The sequence below is a fragment of the Heterodontus francisci genome, chromosome 19 (assembly GCF_036365525.1).
Source record: "Heterodontus francisci isolate sHetFra1 chromosome 19, sHetFra1.hap1, whole genome shotgun sequence".
Lineage (NCBI taxonomy): Eukaryota > Metazoa > Chordata > Chondrichthyes > Heterodontiformes > Heterodontidae > Heterodontus > Heterodontus francisci.
This window is the reverse complement of record NC_090389.1, coordinates 8,038,519-8,060,863: the sequence shown is the minus strand read 5'-3', so window position 1 is coordinate 8,060,863 and position 22,345 is coordinate 8,038,519. Positions and strand designations below refer to the sequence as shown.

The 22,345-nt window shown below is 46.5% G+C and overlaps 1 protein-coding gene across 8 annotated transcripts in view; it reads left to right on the top strand.

Annotated features, from left to right (window-relative positions):
- cacna2d2a (calcium channel, voltage-dependent, alpha 2/delta subunit 2a) overlaps nucleotides 1-22,345 on the top strand; it is a 1,382,174-nt gene that overhangs the window by 1,078,571 nt on the left and 281,258 nt on the right. For all 8 annotated transcript variants that reach the window (XM_068051351.1, XM_068051350.1, XM_068051349.1 and 5 more), the window contains 4 exons: nucleotides 10,863-10,912; nucleotides 14,381-14,470; nucleotides 16,771-16,836; nucleotides 17,643-17,717. In XM_068051351.1, coding sequence (XP_067907452.1) covers nucleotides 10,863-10,912; nucleotides 14,381-14,470; nucleotides 16,771-16,836; nucleotides 17,643-17,717 — 281 coding nt within the window. The remainder of the gene's footprint in view (nucleotides 1-10,862; nucleotides 10,913-14,380; nucleotides 14,471-16,770; nucleotides 16,837-17,642; nucleotides 17,718-22,345) is intronic.

Genomic DNA, 22,345 nt, shown 5'->3' with positions numbered 1-22,345 from the left:
TTATTCAAGAAGGGTAGCAAGGATAAATCAGGTAATTACAGGCCAGTAAGTCTAACATCAGTGGTAGGGAAACTATTGGAAAAAATTCTGAGGGACAGGATTAATCTCCACTTGGAGAGTCATGTATAGCCAGCATGGCTTTGTCAGGGGGAGGTCGTATCTAACTAATTTGATTGAATTTTTCGAGGCGGTGCTTAGATGTGTAGATGAGGGTAAAGCAGTTGATGTAGTCTACATGGACTTCAGTAAGGCTTTTGATAAGGTCCCGCATGGGAGATTGGTGAAGAAGGTAAGAGCCCATGGGATCCAGGGCAATTTGGCAAATTGGATCCAAAATTGGCTTAGTGGCAGGAGGCAGAGGGTGATGGTTGAGGGTTGTTCCTGCGAGTGGAAGCCTGTGACCAGTGGTGTACCGCAGGGATCGGTGCTGGGACCCTTGCTGTTTGTCGTGTACATTAATGATTTAGACGTGAATATAGGAGGTATGAGCAGTAAGTTTGTAGATGACATGAAAATTGGTGGTGTTGTAAATAGTGAGGAGGGAAGCCATAGATTACAGTATGATATAGATGGGCTGGTAAGATGGGCAGGGCAGTGACAAATGGAATTTAATCCTGAGAAATGTGAGGTGATGCATTTTGGGAGGACTAACAAGGCAAGGGAATATACAATGGATGGTAGGACCCTAGGAAGTACAGAGGGTCAGAGGGACCATAGATCACTGAAGGCAGCAGCACAGGTAGATAAGGTGGTTAAGAAGGCATATGGGATACTTGCCTTTATTAGACGAGGCATAGAATATAAGAGCAGCGAGGTTATGGTGGAGTTGTATAAAACGCTAGTTAGGCCACATCTGGTGCACTGTGTACAGTTCTGGGCACCACACTATAGGAAGGATGTGATTGCACTGGAGAGGGTGCAGAGGAGATTCACCAGGATGTTGCCTGGGCTGGAGCATTTCAGCAATGAAAAGTGACTGAAAAGGCTAGGGTTGTTTTCCTTAGAGCAGAGAAGGCTGAGGGGGTCATGATTGAGGTATACAAAATTATGAGGGACATTGATTGATTAGATAAGAAGAAACTTTTTCCCTTAGCGGAGGTGTCAATAACCAGGGGGCATAGACTTAAAGTAAGGAGCAGGAGGTTTAGAGGGGATTTGAGGAAAAATATTTTCACCCAGAGGGTAGTTGGAATCTGGAATGCACTGCCTGAAGGGGTGGTAGAGACAGGAACCCTCACAACATTTAAGAAGTATTTAGATGAGCACTTGAAACGCCAAAGCATACAAGGCTACGGGCCAAGTGCTGGAAAATGGGATTAGAATAGATTAGATTAGATTAGAGATACAGCACTGAAACAGGCCCTTCGGCCCACCGAGTCTGTGCCGAACATCAACCACCCATTTATACTAATCCTACACTAATCCTATATTCCCAACAAACTCCCCACCTGTCCCTATATTTCCCTACCACCGACACTGGTGACAATTTATAATGGCCAATTTACCTATCAACCTGCAAGTCTTTTGGCTTGTGAGAGGAAACCGGAGCACCCGGAGAAAACCCACGCAGACACAGGGAGAACTTGCAAACTCCACACAGGCAGTACCCGGAATCGAACCCGGGTCCCTGGAGCTGTGAGGCTGCGGTGCTAACCACTGCGCCACTGTGCCGCCCTTAGGTGCTTAGCGGCTGGCACAGACACGATGGGCCAAAGGGACTGTTTCTGTGCTGTATGACTCTATGAATTCTGACCTTATCATGGAGGGAAGATCATTGATGAAGCAGCTGAAGATGGTTGGGCCTAGGACACTACCCTGAGGAACTCCTGCAGTGATGTCCTGGGGCCGCGATGTTTGGCCTCCAACAACCATAGCCATCTTCCTTTGTGCTAGGTGTGACTCCAACCAGTGGAGAGTTTTATCCCTGATTCCCATTGACTTCAATTTTGCTGGGCTCCTTGATGCCACACTTGGTCGAATGCTGCCTTGATGTCAAATGCAGTCACTCTTGCCTCACCTCTTGAATTCAGCTCTTTTGTCCATGTTTGGACCAAGGCTGTAATGAGGTCTGGAGCCAGGAAGCCCTGGTGGAAACCAAACCAAGAATCGGTGAGCTGATTATTGCTGAGTAAGTCCTGCTTGAAAGCACTGTCACTGAGACCTTTCATCACTTTGCTGATGATCGAGAATAGACTGATGAGGCGGTAACTGGCCGGATTCAATTTGTCCTGCTTTTTGTGAACAGGGCATACCTGGGCAACTTTCCACATTGCCAGGTAGATGCCGGTGTTGTTGCTGTACTGGAATAGCTTTGCTAGGGCCATGGCTAGTTCTGGAGCACAAGTGTTCAGTACTACTGCCGGGATGTTGTCAGGGCTTCACTGTATCAAGTGCCTTCAGCCATTTGTCTTGATATTGTTATGAAAGTACTTCCATTTTTTGTCAAACTTTAAGGACTTGTGTTTTGAAACTGAAAAAAAGAATTCCATAGATGCTGGTCTTTGTATTTTTTTTTAAAATAGAGGTTATTGTAAAGTCTTTTGGACTTGGTTTGTAAACTGCCTTTACTGGAAGTCTTCAGCTAGTTATCCAGCAGGGTTTTTTTTGATTTGGGGGAGATTTTTACATAGAGGTGACAGGTCAAGATTTGTAGGGTTCAGTTGGCTTGACTCTTGAGATATTATTTTGGTTTCGCTTTGGACAGACAGTTGGAGTTTTAAAAATCAACCTGAAGGACAAGCCCCAGCTCAGCCTGTTCCATCTCTTTGAAAAGCCTGCCAGATTTTCCATCTTTTTGAGAAACTCATAGAAGCAAGTGTAAGAAATAGAGAAATTGATGCTACATTCGTTCTGAAAGGCCTGCTTGAAACCCCTGTTGACATATTTCTGCTGAGACATTGGAAAAACCTGCTGGATAAATCCTCAACGCCGCCTGAATGATCCGAGTGACAACTGTCTATGCGTATTTGGGATGCTAAACTAAAAACGGGACAACTGACATCTTTCCATATCTTTTTTTTGCTTCAAGAATTAGCAAATATTTGGCCAAAGTATTCTTTTTTGTCTTTTTTTGTAATAGAGCTCTAAAAGGAAAATCTCTATTTTTTTCTGTTAACTGGCGTGTGTGTGTGTGTGTGTGTGTGAGGGGCTAATGTAAAAGGGAACTTTCATATTTCACTCTGTGTGTTAATGCTTTGCTTCGTTATTGGTTAAGTCTCGTTTTCTAATAAACTGATAATTTTGTTGTTTATTAAAGAAACCTGGTTGATGTATTGCATTCTGGGATAAAGAGTAGCGTCTCTGATTGACCACATCGGTAACTGGGTAAACAAGTAAATATATGTTGTGACCTGTGGAGAAGTGGAACTAGAAAAAACAGTGTACACGCCCACCTCGATTGTAACATATAATTTGGGGGTCTGCGGCATAACCCAACGCCGATGACGTACAGTTGTAAGTGGGGTAGTAATAATTGAAAAGAGGAAAAGTAAAAAATAACCAGGTTTCTTGTGTAATAGGGTAAAGTTTACATTACCTGAATGTCTTTGTTAGTTGCCACGACTTTTCTGGGGAAGGAAGATGTATCCCTGAGCGATTTGAGAAACTTATCCGAGGTTAGACTAAAGGATTTGGCAAACCTGTTGGCATTAGAGTTAAAACCAGGAGCTAAGAAAGCAGACATAATTGAAGTAATAGCACAGCAAAAGATTTGGGTTGCTCCTGTATCCCGAAGTATAATAGGTTTTCCTGTCTCACTTGAGTGATAAGGAGTTACTTTTCCTTTCGACAAGAATGCCCTATAACTTATTGGTATCTTATTCTCAACCCCTACACTCGCGTCAGTTTTTGTATCTGCCGTCAAAGCTACAATCTGATCTGCTGTACTCTCAATCAGCGCCCCTTTCTCTGCATTAGCTTTGTGTACCTCGACAAGTCCCATGGGTTTACTTCGCAATTTCCAGCATTCTGAACAAAGATGTCCCACCTTATGACAATGATAACACTAGCAGACCTTCCTTTCTGGCCTGAGGAGGGGATCCTGGGGCATTTCCAGCTGTCCCTTCTTGTCCCCGGCTACTTGCCTTCCTTTCACTCTCCCACCTTCTATCCTTCTTGGGTTTGTGAGAGTGATGGACCAAGAGTTTGGGCCTATTTTCAAGCTCAAAATCATCAGTGATTTCCACTGCTTGTTTGGCTCATGAAGTCTTTTGGTTCTCTACATGAGTTTTCACTACTGAAGGAAGTGAATTTTTAAACTCTTCCAGGAGAATCAGTTCTCTATGGTTCTCATACGTGGCTTCCAGTTTTACTGCCCGTATACAACATCAAAATTAATTTGCTTTACCCTCTTAAAGTCTACATAAGTCTGCCCAGCCAATCTCCGTAGGTTCCGAAACTTCTGGTGGTAAGCTTCAAGGACCAACTTATACGCAGCGAGAATAGTCTTTTTTGCCATCTCATACTCTGCAGAAGCCTCTTCAGAAAGCATGGCATAAACATCATGAGCTCCGCCCATCAACCTGCTTTGCATTAGCAGTGTCCAACTTTCCTTTGGCCATTTCATTTGTTTCGCTATTTTTTCAAAAAGAAAATGCCTCTATGTCCCTTTCCTCAAACTTGGGGAGAACTTGTATAACTTTAAACAGCTTTTCACTGTGTCCTGGGCTGGATTTAGATTCTTCCGGATCAGAATCTTCCTTGGAGTCAAGACCACTCCTTTTGGCTTAGTTCCATCTCTCTCTCAATTTGAATTCCCTTGCTTCTCTTTCACTTTCACTTTGAAACGCTCTCTCGTTCTCTCTTTCCTCTTTTTCAAATTCCAGTTTTTTTTCAATTCTTTCTCCTGTTGAAGCTCCAGTTGCCTCAGTTGTAACTGAATTTTAGCTAACTCAACTGCATTACCCTCTGGCTCACTGTCTTTTTTCAATTTCAAATGTTGGGCTATTACTGCAATTATCTCTGCTTTTCTAGCACCTGATTTCAATTCTAACCCCAATTGTGCTGCCAAATCTTTTAGTTTAACCTTTAGTTAAGATTCGCAAGTCACTGAGGGATACATTCCATTTCCCCAGAAAAGTTTCGGCAACCGCTACAGACGTTGCAGTGGTATAGACTTTACCTTAATACACAAGAAACCTGGTTCTTTTATTTTCCTCTTTAAATTTATTATTACTCCCCTTACAATTAAACGTTGGATTTAATCCCATCGAGAGCCCCCAATTAATATGTTACGACCGAGGCAGGAGGAGTGCATTGTTAACTCAGTCGCACTTCTCCACAGATCACAGCATATCAATAAATTTTCCCACTTACCGATATTCCTGTTTGTGCCCAGAATAAAGCACACCAACCAGGTTTCTTTAATGAAGAACAAAATTAACTATTTATTATAAAACCAAGTCTTAACCAATAATGAAGTAAATCAATATATGAATTGAGATATTAAAGCTCCTTATTTTCCCTAGCCCTCATGCACACATACATACATATAAATAAAACCGGTTTAAAGGGAAAGAAAGGAATAATAAAATAATTTAGTCTGTCATGATCTGGAAGGAAGATCTTCGGTTAGGCAATTTGTCCCAAAAGCGAATAGTTGGATGTCACTCGAAGTCTTTCCAGGTGAGATTGATGAGCAGTTTGTGATGGGTAGGCTTTCAAAGAAATTCAACTGCAGCAGGATTCACATAGGTCTTCCATCAGGGGTGTAGCAACAGGTGTCAGTTCTCTGTTACACATGCAAAAGTCCTTTTTAAAGAGACAAGATTTCTGCAAGCATTCAGGGTTTTGTAAAAATGTAGGATGCAACAGTATCACTCTTGATGCAGGGATTCTTTACAGAGAGGTAATATTTTTTCTGGGTCTTCGTCTGATCTCCAGGTAGGTCAGAATCAAATTTCAGAATGCCTGCTTTTTAAAACACATAGAATCCTAAGTTTTTAACACAAAAACAAAATCCTTGCAACACTTGGAAGGACCACTTGGAACAACTAGAAGTTCTGATCAGTGATCTCCAACTCAGGAGAATTTTATAGGATGGAACAGATAGTACTTCAGAAGAATCATGTAAAACAGAAAAGCAGAATGGGACAGGAAGGGGCAGAGAGATTAACGGTAGGTAGCCAAGAATAGTTTATTCATCTTGACAAGCTGTTAAACTAGGTTCTGGATTCTAAAATACAGAAGCAACAAAATCTCTCATGGACAAAATGTTTTACATGATTCTTCTGAAGTACTCTCTGTTCCATCCTATAACATTCTTCTGATTTGGAGATCACTGCCCTTTTGTTGGCTGCCCTGACTTCAGACACATATTGCAAGTATCTGGAGAAGTTGCGTAAATATTTACCATCACTGGTTAGATTGTCTTGTGACAACAGCAGTGTTTGATTATATGCAGGTGGAGGGTATTAATTCCTTGAGCACTTACAAGCAGACACTTGCTGTGACTGGTGGAGTTTTTGAGTGAGGAGCTACATGTTTGTAATCCTTTTATTCTGTACAATAAATATGCAACTGAGTAAAGATCGGCTCCAGCATTATCCTTCCACAACAAGATTACTGGAATTTAACAGAGGAAGGACAATAGGTGGTATTCAACAGGGAGGTTTCCTTGCCTGTGTTTGACCTGATGCCATGAAATTTCCTGGGGTCAATGTTGGGGACTCCCAGGGCCAATCCCTCCTGACTGTATACCACTGATTCGGCACTTCTGGTGGATCTGTCTTGCCAGTGGGACAGGACATACTCAGAGATGGTGATGGACGAGTCTGGGACATTGGCTGTAAGGTATAATTATGTGATTATGACTATGTCAGCCTTTTGCTTGACTACTCTGTGGGACAGCTCTCCCAATATTGGCACAAGTCCCCAGATGTTAGTGAGGAGGACTTTGCAGGGCTGGCCGGGCAGGGTGTGCCTTTGACATGTCTGGAGCCGAGCTTGATGTCAGGTGGTCTGTTAGATTTTATTCTTATTTGCCTTTTCTGTAGCTGTTACAACTGGATGGCTTGCTCGGCCATTTCAGAGAGCAGTTAAGAGTCAACTACGTTGATGTGGGTCTGGAGTCACATGTAGGCCAGACTGGGTAATGACGCAGATTTCTTTCACTGAAGGACATTAGAGAACAATCCAAAAGTTCCAACATCACCATTACGGAGACTAGCTTTTTATTCCAGGTTAATTCACTAAATTTAAATTCCCCCAGCTGCCGTGGTGGGATTTGAATTCCTAACTCTGGAACTTTAGTCTTGGCCTCTGGATTAGTAGTCGGGGAACATTCCAACTATGCTACCTTTCCTGTGATTGTACGAATACCATGTGCCAGTGACTGTGCGACAACCCCTGTGACACTGCTAATGCCCCGCGCTCCTGACTGTCCCACCACATTGTGTTAATTGCACATTAATTGTGTTTAATTGTATGCAGATGGCATGGATTAACCTGGGTGTCACTTGACCACATATAAAGAGACATTTAGTGAAACTGGTGCAGTTGAGATAGGTGTACGCTTGTAATGTTTCACTCTGTAAATAAATGCAAGACTGAATAAAGATTGGTTCTAGTACATCATTCACTAACTAGCTTCCTGGATTAGAATACCGTGCCTGCGACAGGGCTACCACACCCTGCCTGTGACAGGGCTACCACACCCTGCCTGTGACAGGGCTACCACACCCTGCCTGCGACAGCATTACCACACCCTGCCTGCGACAGGGCTACCACACCCTGCCTGCGACAGCATTACCACACCCTGCCTGTGACAGGGCTACAACACCCTGCCTGCGACAGGGCTACCACAACCTGCCTGCGACAGGGCTACCACACCCTGCCTGCAACAGAATTACCACACCGTGCCTACGACAGGGCTACCACACCCTGCCTGCAACAGAATTACCACACCGTGCCTGCGACAGGGCTACCACACCCTGCCTGCGACAGCATTACCACACCCTGCCTGCGACAGGGCTACCATACCCTGCCTGTGACAGGGCTACGACACCCTGCCTGCGACAGGGCTACCACAACCTGCCTGCGACAGGGCTACCACACCCTGCCTGCGACAGAATTACCACACCGTGCCTGCGACAGAGCTACCACACCCTGCCTGCGACAGAATTACCACACCGTGCCTGCGACAGGGCTACCACACCCTGCCTGCGACAGCGTTACCACACCCTGCCTGCGACAGCGTTACCACACCCTGCCTGTGACAGAGCTACCACACCCTGCCTGCGACAGGGCTACCACAGCCTGCCTGCGACAGAGCTACCCCACCTTGCCTGTGACAGCGTTAACACACCCTGCCTGCGAAAGGGCTACCACACCTTGCCTGTGACAGCGTTACCACACCCTGCCTGTGACAGAGCTACCACATCCTGCCTGTGACAGGGCTACCACACCCTGCCTGTGACAGAGCTACCACACCCTGCCTGCGACAGAGCTACCACACCTTGCCTGTGACAGCGTTAACACACCCTGCCTGCGAAAGGGCTACCACACCTTGCCTGTGACAGCGTTACCACACCCTGCCTGTGACAGAGCTACCACATCCTGCCTGTGACAGGGCTACCACACCCTGCCTGTGACAGAGCTACCACACCCTGCCTGCGACAGGGCTACCACACCCTGCCTGCGACAGAGCTACCACACCCTGCCTGTGACAGAGCTACCACACCCTGCCTGCGACAGGGCTACCACACCCTGCCTGCGACAGAGCTACCACACCCTGCCTGTGACAGCATTACCACACCCTGCCTGCGACAGGGCTACCACACCCTGCCTGTGACAGAGCTACCACGCCCTGCCAGTGACAGGGCTACCACACCCTGCCTGCGACAGGGCTACCACACCCTGCCTGCGACAGAGCTACCACACCCTGCCTGCGACAGCGTTACCACACCCTGCCTGTGACAGGGCGACCACACCCTGCCTGTGACAGGGCTACCACACCCTGCCTGCGACAGGGCTACCACATCCTGCCTGTGACAGGGCTACCACACCCTGCCTGTGACAGGGCTACCACACCCTGCCTGCGACAGGGCTACCACATCCTGCCTGTGACAGGGCTACCACACCCTGCCTGTGACAGGGCTACCATATCCTGCCTGTGACAGGGCTACCACACCCTGCCTGTGACAGAGCTACCACACCCTGCCTGTGACAGAGCTACCACACCCTGCCTGCGACAGCGTTGCCACACCCTGCCTGTGACAGGGCTACCACAACCTGCCTGTGACAGAGCTACCACAGCGTGCCTGTGCAGAGCTACCACACCCTGCCTGCGACAGTGCTACCACACCGTGCCTGCGACAGGGCTACCACACCCTGCCTGTGACAGGGCTACCACACCCTGCCTGCGACAGAATTAAGACACCGTGCCTGCGACAGGGCTACCACACCCTGGCTGTGACAGGGCTACCATATCCTGCCTGTGACAGGGCTACCACACCCTGCCTGTGACAGGGCTACCACATCCTGCCTGTGACAGAGCTACCACACCCTGCCTGTGACAGAGCTACCACACCCTGCCTGTGACAGGGCTACCACATCCTGCCTGTGACAGAGCTACCACACCCTGCCTGCGACAGCGCTACCACACCCTGCCTACGACAGGGCTACCACACCCTGCCTGAGACAGGGCTACCACACCGTGCCTGCTACAGGGCTACCACACCCTGCCTGTGACAGCATTACCACACCCTGCCTGCGACAGTGCTACCACACCCTGCCTAAGACAGGGCTACCACACCCTGCCTGTGACAGCATTACCACACCCTGCCTGCGACAGAGCTACCACACCCTGCCTGAGACAGGGCTATCACACCCTGCCTGTGACAGCATTACCACACCCTGCCTGCGACAGTGCTACCACACCCTGCCTAAAACAGGTCTACCACACCCTGCCTGAGACAGGGCTACCACACCCTGCCTAAGACAGGGCTACCACACCCTGCCTGTGACAGCATTACCACACCGTGCCTGCGACAGGGCTACCACACCCTGCCTGCGACAGGGCTACCACACCCTGCCTGTGACAGCATTACCACACCCTGCCTGCGACAGGGCTACCACACCCTGCCTGTGACAGCATTACCACACCCTGCCTGCGACAGAGCTACCACACCGTGCCTGTGACAGGGCTACCACACCTTGCCTGCGACAGGGCTATCACACTCTGCCTGCGACAGGGCTACCACACCCTGCCTGAGACAGGGCTACCACACCGTGCCTGCGACAGGGCTACCACACCGTGCCTGCGACTGGGCTACCACACCCTGCCTGTGACAGCATTACCACACCCTGCCTGTGACAGCATTACCACACCCTGCCTGCGACAGGGCTACCACACCCTGCCTGCGACAGAGCTACCACACCCTGCCTGTGACAGGGCTACCACACCGTGCCTGCGACAGGGCTACCACACCCTGCCTGTGACAGCATTACCACACCCTGCCTGCGACAGAGCTACCACACCCTGCCTGTGACAGGGCTACCACACCGTGCCTGTGACAGGGCTACCACACCCTGCCTGTGACAGGGCTACCACACCCTGCCTGTGACAGCATTACCACACCCTGCCTGCGACAGCATTACCACACCCTGCCTGTGACAGCATTACCACACCCTGCCTGCGACAGGGCTACCACACCCTGCCTGAGACAGGGCTACCACACCCTGCCTGTGACAGGGCTACCACACCCTGCCTGTGACAGCGCTACCTCGCCCTGCCTGTGACAGCGTTACCACGCCCTGCCTGTGACCAGGGCTACCACAGCCTGCCTGTGACAGTGTTACCATACTGTGACTGTGCTAATTCCTTTCACAGATTTAGTTACCGTCATTTGTTTCTCTTTTCCCAGGATATTATTTTGAAATCCCTTCCATTGGAGCAATCCGGATCAATACTCAGGTGAGTGACTCCTGTTCTGAAGGAGAGTTACGGAGTGGAGTCTGACTACCATGGGGCAAAATGCAGATACATCATGGAGAAGAATCAAAGCAAAAATTTGTTCTATCAAGGCCTGTTATTTCTTCCCTTCTGCTTATCCTGCTATTTAGTGCCAATTATCCATCGTGCTCTGTGCTGTCAGATAATACCCTTTATCCATCATGCTTCATCCTGCCATTGGTGCCCATTATCCATCATGCTCTTCCAACTCAAATTTGAGGTTGATCAGCCAAGACCCACCCTTCTGAGAATACATTGCAACATTTGTTGCGTTATTTTCACAAAGATTCTCTTCCATTCAGTCTTATTGATTCTATTAATTCCTCATTATTGAGGTCAGGCCAGTATGCCTGTATTTACCTAGATCTGCTACCCTTAAGTATGAGAACTACATATAGCAGCTCCCAATGTGGCGATATCTTCCAATGTTCACTGATTCTCTCATCACTACATCATAGGAACGTACAAACACGAGTTGATCATTCAGCCCTTCGAGCCTGTCTGCCATTTAATTCGATCATGGCTAACCTGCCTTTATTTCACATCCCTTGCTATCTTTACCTAACAAAAATCTATCAGTGTTAGTCTTGAAAGCTTCAATTATCCCCAGGAGCCACAGTCTTTTGAGAGGGGCTTCCATATTTCTACTACTCTTTATGTGAAGAAGTGCTTCCTGATTTCACTCCTAAATGGCCTATCTCTAATTTTAAGAAAGTGCCCTTGTTTTGGATTTCCACACCAGAGGAAATAGTTTCTCTGCATTTACTTTATTGAGTCATTTTATCTTTCTGAACCTCTCAATTATATTGACTCTCAATACGAACATACGAATTAAGAGCGGAAGTAGGCCATTCGGCCCCACTAGCCTGCTTCGCCATTCAATAAGATCATGGCTGATCTGTTTGTGTTTCGAATTCCACACTCCCATCCAACCCCGATAATCTTTGATTCCCTTGCCTAACAAGAATCTACCTACCTCCGCCTTAAAAATATTCAATGACCCCGCCTCCACCACCTTCTGAGGCAGAGAGTTCCAAAAAGTCGCACAACCCTCTGAGAAAAAATTTCTCCTCATCTCTGTCCTAAAAGGGTGACCCCTAATTTTAAAACAGTGCCCCCTAGTTCTGGCCTCACCCACAAGAGGAAACATCCTTTCCACATCCACCTTGTCAAGACCGTTCAGGATCTTATAAACTTTAATCAAGTCTCCCCTCACTCTTCTGAACTACAGTGAAAACAAGCCCAGTCTGTCCAACCTTTCCTCATAAGGCAACCTGCTCATTCCAGGTATCAATCTAGTAAACCTCCTCTGAACCACCTCCAACACATTTACATCCTTCCTTAAATAAGGAGACCAAAACTCAGGGGAATGCAATCCAAGTTTATGCAAATAAAAACAGGAAGTGCTGGAAATACAGGTGCTGCAGGTCTGGCAGCATCTGAGGAGAAAGGAACAGAGTTAACATTTCAGGTCTTTGAGCTTTCATCAGCACTTTCTGTTTTTATTTCAGATTTCCAGCATCTGCAGTATTTTGCTTTTATCCAAGTTTATGCAGCCTGTCCTCATAATTTAACTTGTATTAATCGGGGCATAGAGTACATGAGCCAAGAGGTTATCTTAAACTTGTATAAAACACTGGTTCGGCCTCAACTGGAGTATTGCGTCCAGTTCTGGGCGCCGTACTTTAGGAAGGATGTGAGGGCATTGGGGAGAATGCAGAAAAGATTCACAAGAATGGTTCCAGAGATGAGGAACTTCAGTTATGAGGATAGATTAGCGAGGTTGGGACTATTTTCCTGGGAGAAGAGAAGGCTGAGAGGAGATTTAATCGAGGTATTCAAAATTATGAGGAGTCTGGACAGTGTAGATAGAGAGAAACTGTTCCCACACGTGAAAGGATCAAGAACAAGAGGGCACAGATTCAAGGTAATTGACAAAAGAAGCAATGGCGACGTGAGGAAAAATATCTTTACACTGATAGTGGTTAGGATCTGAAATGCACAGCCAGTGGAGATCGGTTCAATCGAGGCATTCAAAAGGGAATTAGATAGTTATCTGAAAAGGAAGAATATGCAGGGTTATGGGGAGAAGGCAGGGGAATGGAACTGAGTGAATTGCTCATTCAGTGAGCCTGAGCAGTCACGATGGACTGAATGGCCTCCTTCTGTGCTATAACAATTCTGTGATTCTACAATTCAGTGTCATTCTGGTGAATCTGTGCTGCACGCCCTCTAAGGCCAAAGCTTTCTTCATGAGGATATGCATCTGTGTGCGTGTGTAAGTGTGCATGTGTCTAGGTGTCTGTGTGTGTGCATGCACGTGGATGTGTGTGTATACATGTGTAGGATTTCACAGGTGTACTTGCGTGGGTGTGCATCTGTGGATGTATACGGGTATATTTGTGAGTGCGCTTGTGTGTATGGGATTGAGTGGCTGTGTGTGTGTGTGTTATGTGTGGGTGCATGTTTGTAGGTGTCCATGTGTCTAGATATCTGTGAGTGTGGGCATGTGTATGTAGGTGTATGTGTGGATGTTTGTGTGGGTGCATGTGGGGATGTACATGTGTGAATGTATTTTTGGGTACGTGCATGTGTGTGTACGTGCTGTGTGCGTGTGTGTGCACGCATGTAGGTCTGTGCATGTGTAAAGCTGTCTGCTGGAATCAGAGTGTTTATAAGAGAAAGAGAGAGTGTTACCCTTAAAATGTCATTAACAGTTGCCCACGCCTCACTGTGCACGGGTTTCAGTGGCCTTGGAATCATATTGTAGAGGCTTCATGCATAATTGGAGAGGTTGATTCCAATTTTGGGAGTGAAGTCAATAAACTACTAGCAGGTAATAGAGGTGGTTTTGCCAGGGGGGGTTAATTTAGCTTCTTAGAGACTAATATAAATGCTGTAATGTCCTCAAATGTAACTGTGATTTACTGATGTAAACCATTTGTTCCATACACTGGGGACAGACCATGTGATAAATATGTGTTGAGTTACCCACATCTTAAGGGAATCCCTTACAACATTTCATTTTATTTACATACATTTCTTTGGATTTTCAGACTGGAATTAGTACACACAGTGTAAATCCTCGAGCTGACAGCTACAGATAACATGTCCCAGAGGACCAACAGGAACTCTTCAGGAGATAGACTTGAAACACTGAAGTGTGGGGTGGAGGGTGGGTGGGGATGAGCTTTTAGGCCACAGTTCCTACTTTCCTTTGGCCTCTGAGGCCATCCTAAACACATCAGAGGTATATTGTTTAATTCTGTTTGAACAACATTCCTTCAAGACAATGCTGAGTGATCTCTAAGTGTTTGAATGATTCATTCTCAGTATCTGGATACTGCAAAAAGATTTAAAATGCTTTGAAGTTTATGAGAGATTAATGCTAATGGTAATTTTAATGTCACTCATGTTTCTGTGTTACAGGAGTATTTGGATGTTCTTGGCCGTCCCATGGTGATGGCAGGGAAAAAAGCTAAAAAGGTTCAATGGACCAATGTCTATCAGGATGCATTGGTAAGATTACTTTGGAATGGGATGTAGATCAAAGTGTCCACATGGAATCTCCCTTTCCTTCTGAATGGTACACGGCTGAAATTGTTCTTGAACAGCAGCGCATTACCGAATTGGTGGTCCGTTTTACATCCCACTCGATTTTCTCTTCTATTGAAGGGCATCAGTCCCTCAGTACTATACTGTCAGTGCAGATTGTGTCCAAGCCTAGGAGTGGGGCTTGAATTTACAATGTTCTGACATGGAGATTGGAGTCCAACCAACTGAGCCAAGCTGTTAATAAAGGTCCTGAAATGCCAGCTGCGACCCAGCCAATGATGAGAAGGACTTACTTCATGTTGAAGAGTAGATTAATTACATGCATCAATACAACCCTGAGGTAATGGTGAGCAGTAGTGCTGTTGGACTCTTATTATCATTTTCCAGTAGTAACATTAACAATATCCTGTGTCTGAGCATCAAATGTGGCAGCAGAGGTAGGTGGTGAGACTGGTACAGTGCCAAATGTAGTAGCCTGTACATGGAAGATTGGCATAGGGCCAGACATGTCAGATTTTACCCATCACAGAAGCTGGCACAGCACCAAGTGTGGGCATACATATAGCTGCTCTGGTTCTTGGTCATAGGTCTCAGATTTCTGTTCTTATTTAAAGAGTGTCATGACACATGGCACTGAGCACCTGGAGTGCACAGGGAATTTACCATGTTTCTTCATTTAAGCTGTTTATAAAACATGTTTAATTTCTATAACAGAGAATGATTTGCTTGCATTTAGATGGCAGACAGTTTCTCCTAATGGAACAGATATTGGACTGTGGATGGTCACAGCTGCTCTCTTTTAAAATATATATATTTTCTGGTAATTTCTTGTTCTGATCAGTGTAAACTTTTCAGCACACAGACTGAGTGCAGCCAATCTCAAGGTGCCAAGTAGAACAAAGGAGTATTTCAACTCCCCAATGACGTCGTGTGTGAGATGGCACTGTGTGGTGTTGAGCCAGTCAGTTCAGAAAGTCTCTGCTTCACCCCCTGACTGTGCTGAGTTAACTAATCCCAGCTGAAGTGCCCTGGGCTGCCAAGGGGAAAATCAGCCAGGTTTCCCACTTTGTGACCTCCTGCTGGAGATTAGGCATACCTGAGTAAAGGACTCAGCTGTGATACCCTCCATGGTTGACTACCCTATTGACCCTGTCTAGATTCACGCACAAAGGGCTGGATTTTATGGGCCCCCCCCTCAGGCGGGTTTGGAGGCAGGGGGGCTAATAGAATCACAATGGGTGGTGAGGGGAGAGGAGGCCTGTCGTTGCTCCATCGCCAAGCGATTTTCCTGGGGGCGAGATAGGCCAACAATGGCCTTCCTGCCCAGATGCCAATCGAGGCCCTTAAACGGCCTATTAACGGCCAATTAAGGGCCTCTTTCTGCCACCGCTGGGATCTTACGGGCTTACGGGGAGGGGGGGGTTCCTCCTTTGTGGGCAATCTGTGGTCCATGGAGGACCCCCGCTGGGAACCACTTTAACCCCCTCCCACCCCTCCAGATTGCAAGACTACCCCTCCCACCCAGCCTCCCTCACCAGAGCCTTCTGGTTGGCCGCAGTGACCCCGCCTCATTTTCCTGAGGTCCGGAGCTCCAGCACTGGGCCTGGGTCCAAGCCCTCTGCAGCTTCCACAGGCGCTGCGGATACCGCTGAGCTGTCAGCTCTCTGATTGGTCGGCAGCTCTTGGAGGCGCAATCCCCATCTTTTAAAGGGACGGTAATCCCGGCTTCGTACACATAGATGTAAAAAGACTGGAGTATCGCTGGGGAGGGGGCACGAATAAGCCAATATGGGACTTCCCCCCCGCCGCCCCCCCCCCCCCCCCCCCGTCATTCAGCCTGGTGCTGGGAGCCCCGCTGCCTTCACAAAATCCAGCCCGTGGAGTGGTGACACGGTTGAGGTTCTGGGTGGATATATTTCCCTCCCTCTCTCTGCTGGAAGCGATGACTTGCTGGGCCAGAGTGCCAGCTGTCCTACACCAGCATCTATGGAGGTAGCAAAACCTAGAAGTAAAAGAGACAGGGAGGGAAGAGCTCAGCACATCTGAATGTGTGTTAGCATGTTTGGAACAGGGTCTGAGATCAAAGTTCTCTCTGACTGCATTTAAGGATTGTAAGTAAAGTGAGTTCCGGGGTTGTGAGTTCAAGGTATAAACCTGGCTCTTGAAATGGATCAGCATTTAAACTGGCCAATTACTGAGAATAAGGAATAATGCTCAAAATACTGGGAAATGTAACATGGCTGGTTTTTATTTGCTGTTCCTAGAGCCTTGAGCTGGTGGTTACAGGGACGATGCCAGTTTTCAACATCACCGTGGAGAATGGCCAGCAGGTATGTGGTTCGGATATGTGTGCCATGTTGTGCGAGTTATTCAGGTTTAAAGAGCCCATGCACACAGAACAAAGAGGAACATTTCCTGGCAATTTACGTCTCACCGTAGAATGGTCAGTGAAGCTGCTGTTAATTGTTCTGGCCGGATATGACAATGTCACCAAGCCTCACTTGGCTCCAGATAACACTGCAAGTCAACATTGTAAAAGGTAGGGTGGTCTTAGTGGCTCTGTGCTCAATACAGGCAAGCTGTGCAGTTTTAGTTGGTTAGACTCCGCCAAAACCTTTGCTCCCATTTGACAGCCCCTAATCCTTGGCATATTTTGCCATGTCCCTGGATATCATGCCCTGTTTAGCCAATGTCCCTGGATATCCTGCCCTGTGTGGCCGATGACCCTGAAAGGGTGCTGGGATTCTTCCGGGTAAGACTGCAAGTCAACATCGTAAAAGCTATAGTTGTCATGACAGGTGAGTAAGGAGCTTCCCAGTGCTCAGTACTAACAAACTGTGTGTTTTTAGCAGCTTAGAGGTCCCTAAACCACAGCTATTGCTAACCTGTGCCCTTGCCCTCTGGACTTGGTAAATGGCGTGTTTCCCATGGGCACAGAGTACAGATTCCATGTTGAACAATAATAAATGCTACCCTTGCGGGATTCTGACTAGATTGCTTTAGAGAAAAGTTTCCAACTATGTCAGAGACACATGGCTGATTGAAAAAAAATGCCTTGGAGTGATACTGTTCTGCATCCTCAGCCTCCAGGACCTCAGTCACTTCAGTCATTCTAAACAGACCATTTCTTTTACAGAACCAGCTCATGCTCGGAGTGATGGGGATCGATGTTGCTCTCGATGACATCAAGAAACTCACCCCTCGCTACAATGTACGTACAAATGCAAATTTTTCATACACGATTCCTGATGTGGGCACTCTGGATGGGGCTTTCAGTAATATTTGGGAGGGCACTACAGGCATTTGTCTGACTTGATACTCGGACAGAACTATGGAAGGAAATTTTCAGATATCCGGAGGCAGCTTGCTGCTTAATTGTGGGCATCTACCAGTGGCGCAGTGGTTAGCACCGCAGCCTCACAGCTCCAGGGACCCGGGTTCGATTCCGGGTACTGCCTGTGTGGAGTTTGCAAGTTCTCCCTGTGTCTGCGTGGGTTTTCTCCAGGTGCTCCGGTTTCCTCCCACAAGCCAAAAGACTTGCAGGTTGATAGGTAAATTGGCCATTATAAAATTGTCACTAGTATAGGTAGGTGGTAGGGAAATATAGAGACAGGTGGGGATGTTTGACAGGAATATGGGATTAGTGTAGGATTAGTATAAATGGGTGGTTGATGTTCGGCACAGACTCGGTGGGCCGAAGGGCCTGTTTCAGTGCTGTATCTCTAATCTAATCTAAAATCTAAAGTGGTGGATGAGTAATTGCTGGCAGTGCCCCATTCAGGCACACACAGTGCTGCGGGGAATGGAGAATGATGCTTGTCCATCGCAGTTGGGCTTGTTTCCAAAACATATTCAGGGTTGGACAGCAGTTTCCAGCAGACTGAGTCTCCCAGGAATCTAAACTTGTGTTCTTTTTCATGCCAAGAGTGAGTTAGCGTCCCACAGCATTAATGATCAACCCCTGATGTCACTCACTAGGGAAGGCCCACTATGGATTCCCATAACATTTAAAACCAGCAAATACCACAGGGCCTGATTTCCTTATTTCAGATAAAACTGCTTGTTCAAATGTAATTTGCAGGCAAAATGATATATGAAAGGAGGACACGGTAAAAGCAGAATATCAGACCCATGAAAAGTAACGAGGCGCTGAATTCTCACTCATTCCCATCAGCCATAACTAATCCGGAAGAGCCTCGGAAATCCCGGAAAATGGGGTTGTAAATACCCCACCAAACCTTTCCAGGACATGAGAAGGCTACCACTGACCAATGTTCATGCTTAAACCCACTGCCCCCCCCTCACCCCACCGGATAATCCTTCAACTCCACTTGCTTCTGCATCAGCTCCACTTTAAAACACACAGCTGCCATGCCACAAGCACTATCCCCATCTGCCATAACAGCTCTGCAGGTGCTGATTTGCCTCAAACAACCTCTCACCTCTACTTTCAATGCCCTGGTCCACAGCAAAGTCACCTGGCGCTGAATTGCCTTGGCCATTCCACTAGATTCTCACTCAGACTCTGTCGGATGAATCGTACCAAACTCTACAATGGACCAAGCTAGTACTTTCACAAATAAGGGAACAGAGCAGTTAATTAAATCAATACAGTTTGTCAAGCACCCAGCTTCTGGCTTGATATTTTGGCAGCTATCAAACTGTTTTATTCATGTTCTGAGAGTCAGTAACTTGTTTGGTGCCCCTGGAGATCCTGACCTGTGTGACTATTATCCCTGGAAGTATTGCCTGTGTGACCATGGCCTCTGGAGGTACTGACCAATAGATGTAAAGGTAGATGCAAATAGATGTAAATGAATACGATATAGTTGAGATTACGGAGACATGGCTGCAGGGTTACCAAGGATGGGAACTGAACATCCAAGGGTATTCAATATTTAGGAAGGACAGGCAAAAAGGGAAAGGAGGTGAAGTAGCGTTGTTAGTAAAAGAGGAAATCAATACAGTAGTGAGGAAGGATATTAGCTTAGACAATCCTGATGTGGAATCTGTATGGGTGGAGCTAGGAAACACCATGGGGCAGAAAATGTTGGTGGGGGTTGTATATAGACCCCCAAACAGCAGTGGTGATGTCGAGGTTGGCATTAAACAGGAAATTAGAGTCGCATGAAATAACGGTGCAACTGTAATTAGGGGCTTATATGTTTATATCTATATGTAGACTTTAATCTGCATATAGATTGGGCAAACCAAATTAGCAATAATACTGTAGAGGAGGAATTCCTGGAGTGTGTACGTGATGGTTTTTTGGACCAATACATTGAGGAACCAACTAGAGAACAAGCCATCCTAGACTGGGTCTTGTGTAATGAGAAAGGATTAGTTAACAATCATGTTATGCGGGGTCCCTTGGGGAAGAGCGGCCATAACATGATAGAATTCTTCATTAAGATGGAGAGTGAGACTCGGGTCCTGAATCTAAATAAAGGAAACTATGGAGGCATGAGGTGTGAGTTGGCTATGATAGATTGGGGAACGTTACTTAGAGGGTTGACAGTGGATAGGAAATGGCTAGCTTTTAAAGAGCACATGGATGAATTACAACAATTGTTCATTCCTGTCTGGCGCAAAAATAAAACAGAAAGGGTGGCTCTACTGTGGCTTACAAAAGAAATTAGGGATAGTATTAGATCAAAGGAGAAGAAATATAAAATGGCCAGAACAAGCAGCAAATCTGAGGATTGGGAGCAGTTTAGAATTCAGCAAAGGAGGACAAAGGAATTGATTAAGAAGCGAAAATAGAGTATGAGAGTAAGCTTGCAGAGAACATAAAAACTGACTAAAAGCTTCTATAGATATGTGAAGAGAAAAAGATTAGTGAAGACAAATGTGAATCCCTTACAGTCAGAAACGGGGAACTTATAGTGGGGAACAAAGAAATGGCAGACCAATTAAATACATACTTTGGTTCTGTTTTCACAAAGGAGGACACAAATTACCTCCCAGAAGTGTTGGGGAACATAGGACCAAATGAGAAGGAGGAACTGTATGAAATCAGTATTAGTAGGGAAATGGTGTTAGGGAAATTGATGGGATTGAAGGCCAATAAACCCCAGGGCCTGATAATCTACATCCCAGAGTACTTAAGTAAGTGGCCCTAGAAATAGTAGATGCATTGCTGGTCATTTTTCAAAATTCTATAGTCTCCAACAGTTCCAGTGGATTGGAGGGTAGCTAATGTAACCCCGCTATTTAAAAAAGGAGGTAGAGAGAAAACAGGGAATGAGAGACCTGTTAGCCTGACATCAGTATTGGGGAAAATGCTAGAGTCCATTAGAAAAGATGTAATAGCAGAGCACTTGGAAACAATGGCAGGATCGAACAAAGTCAACATGGATTTACGAAAGGGAAATCATGCTTGACAAATCTACTGGAATTTTTTGAGGATGTAACTAGTAGAATAGATAAGGGAGAACCAGTGGATGTGGTGTATTTGGACTTTCAGAAGGCTTTCGATAAGGTCCCACATAAGAGATTAGCATGCAAAATTAAAGCACAAGGAATCGGGGGTAAGGTACTGACATGGATAGAGAACTGGTTGGCAGACAGGAAACAAAGAGTAGGAATAAACGGGTCTTTTTCCGAGTGGCAGGCAGTGACTAGTGGGGTACCGCAGGGATCAGTGCTAGCACCCCAGCTATTCACAATATATATTAATGATATTGATGAGGGAATTAAATGTAATATATCCAAGTTTGCAGACAACACAAAGCTGGGTTGGAGTGTGAGCTGTGAGGAGGATGCAGAGAAGCTCCAGTATGATTTGGACAGGTTGAGTGAGTGGGCAAATACGTGGCAGATGCAGTATAATGTAGATAAATGTGAGGTTATCCACTTTGGTGGCAAAAATAGAAAGGCAGATTATTATCTGAACGCCGATAGATTGGGAAAGGGGGAGGTGCAGCGAGACCTGGGTGTCCTTGTGCACTAGTCGCTGAAAGTAAGCATGCAGGTGTAGCAGGCAGTTAAGAAGGAAAATGGTATGTTGGCCTTCATAGCGAGAGGATTTGAGTACAGGAACAAGGATGTCTTGCTACAATTATACAAGGCCTTGGTGAGACCACATCTGGAGTATTGTGTGCAGTTTTGGTCTCCTTATCTGAGAAAGGAAGTTCTTGCTATGGTGGGAGTGCAGCGAAGGTTCACCTGACTGATTCCTGAGATGGCAGGACTGATGTATGAAGAGAGATTGGGTCGATTAGGCTTGTATTCGCTAGAGTTTAGAAGAATGAGAGGGGATCCCACAGAAACCTATAAAATTCTAACAGGACTGAACAGACTAGATGCAGGAAGGATGTTCCCGATGGCGGGGGAGTCCAGGACCAGGGGTCACATTCTAAGGATAAAAGGTAGCCATTTAGGACTGAGATGAGGAGGGATTTCTTCACCCAGAGAGTGGTAAACCTGTGTAATTCTCTACCACAGAAAGCAGTTGAGGCCAAATCATTAAATATATTCAAGAAAGAGTTAGATATAGTCCTTAGTGCTAAAGGGATCAAGGGATACGGGGAGAAAGCAGGCACAGGGTACTGAGTTTGGATAATCAGCCATGATCGTATTGAATGATGGTGCAGGCTCGAAGGGCCGAATGGCCTACTGCTACTCTTATTTTTTCGGTGACCTGTGTGACCATTGCACCTGAAGATACTGGCCTGTGTGACCAATGCCCTCGGAGTGGCCTTTTTTATTCATTCATGGATATGGGCATCACTGGCAAGGCCAGCATTTAATACCCATCCCTAATTGCCCTTGAGAAGGCAGTGCTGAGCTGTCTTCTTGAACCGCTGCAGTCCATGTCGTGTAGGTATACCAACAATG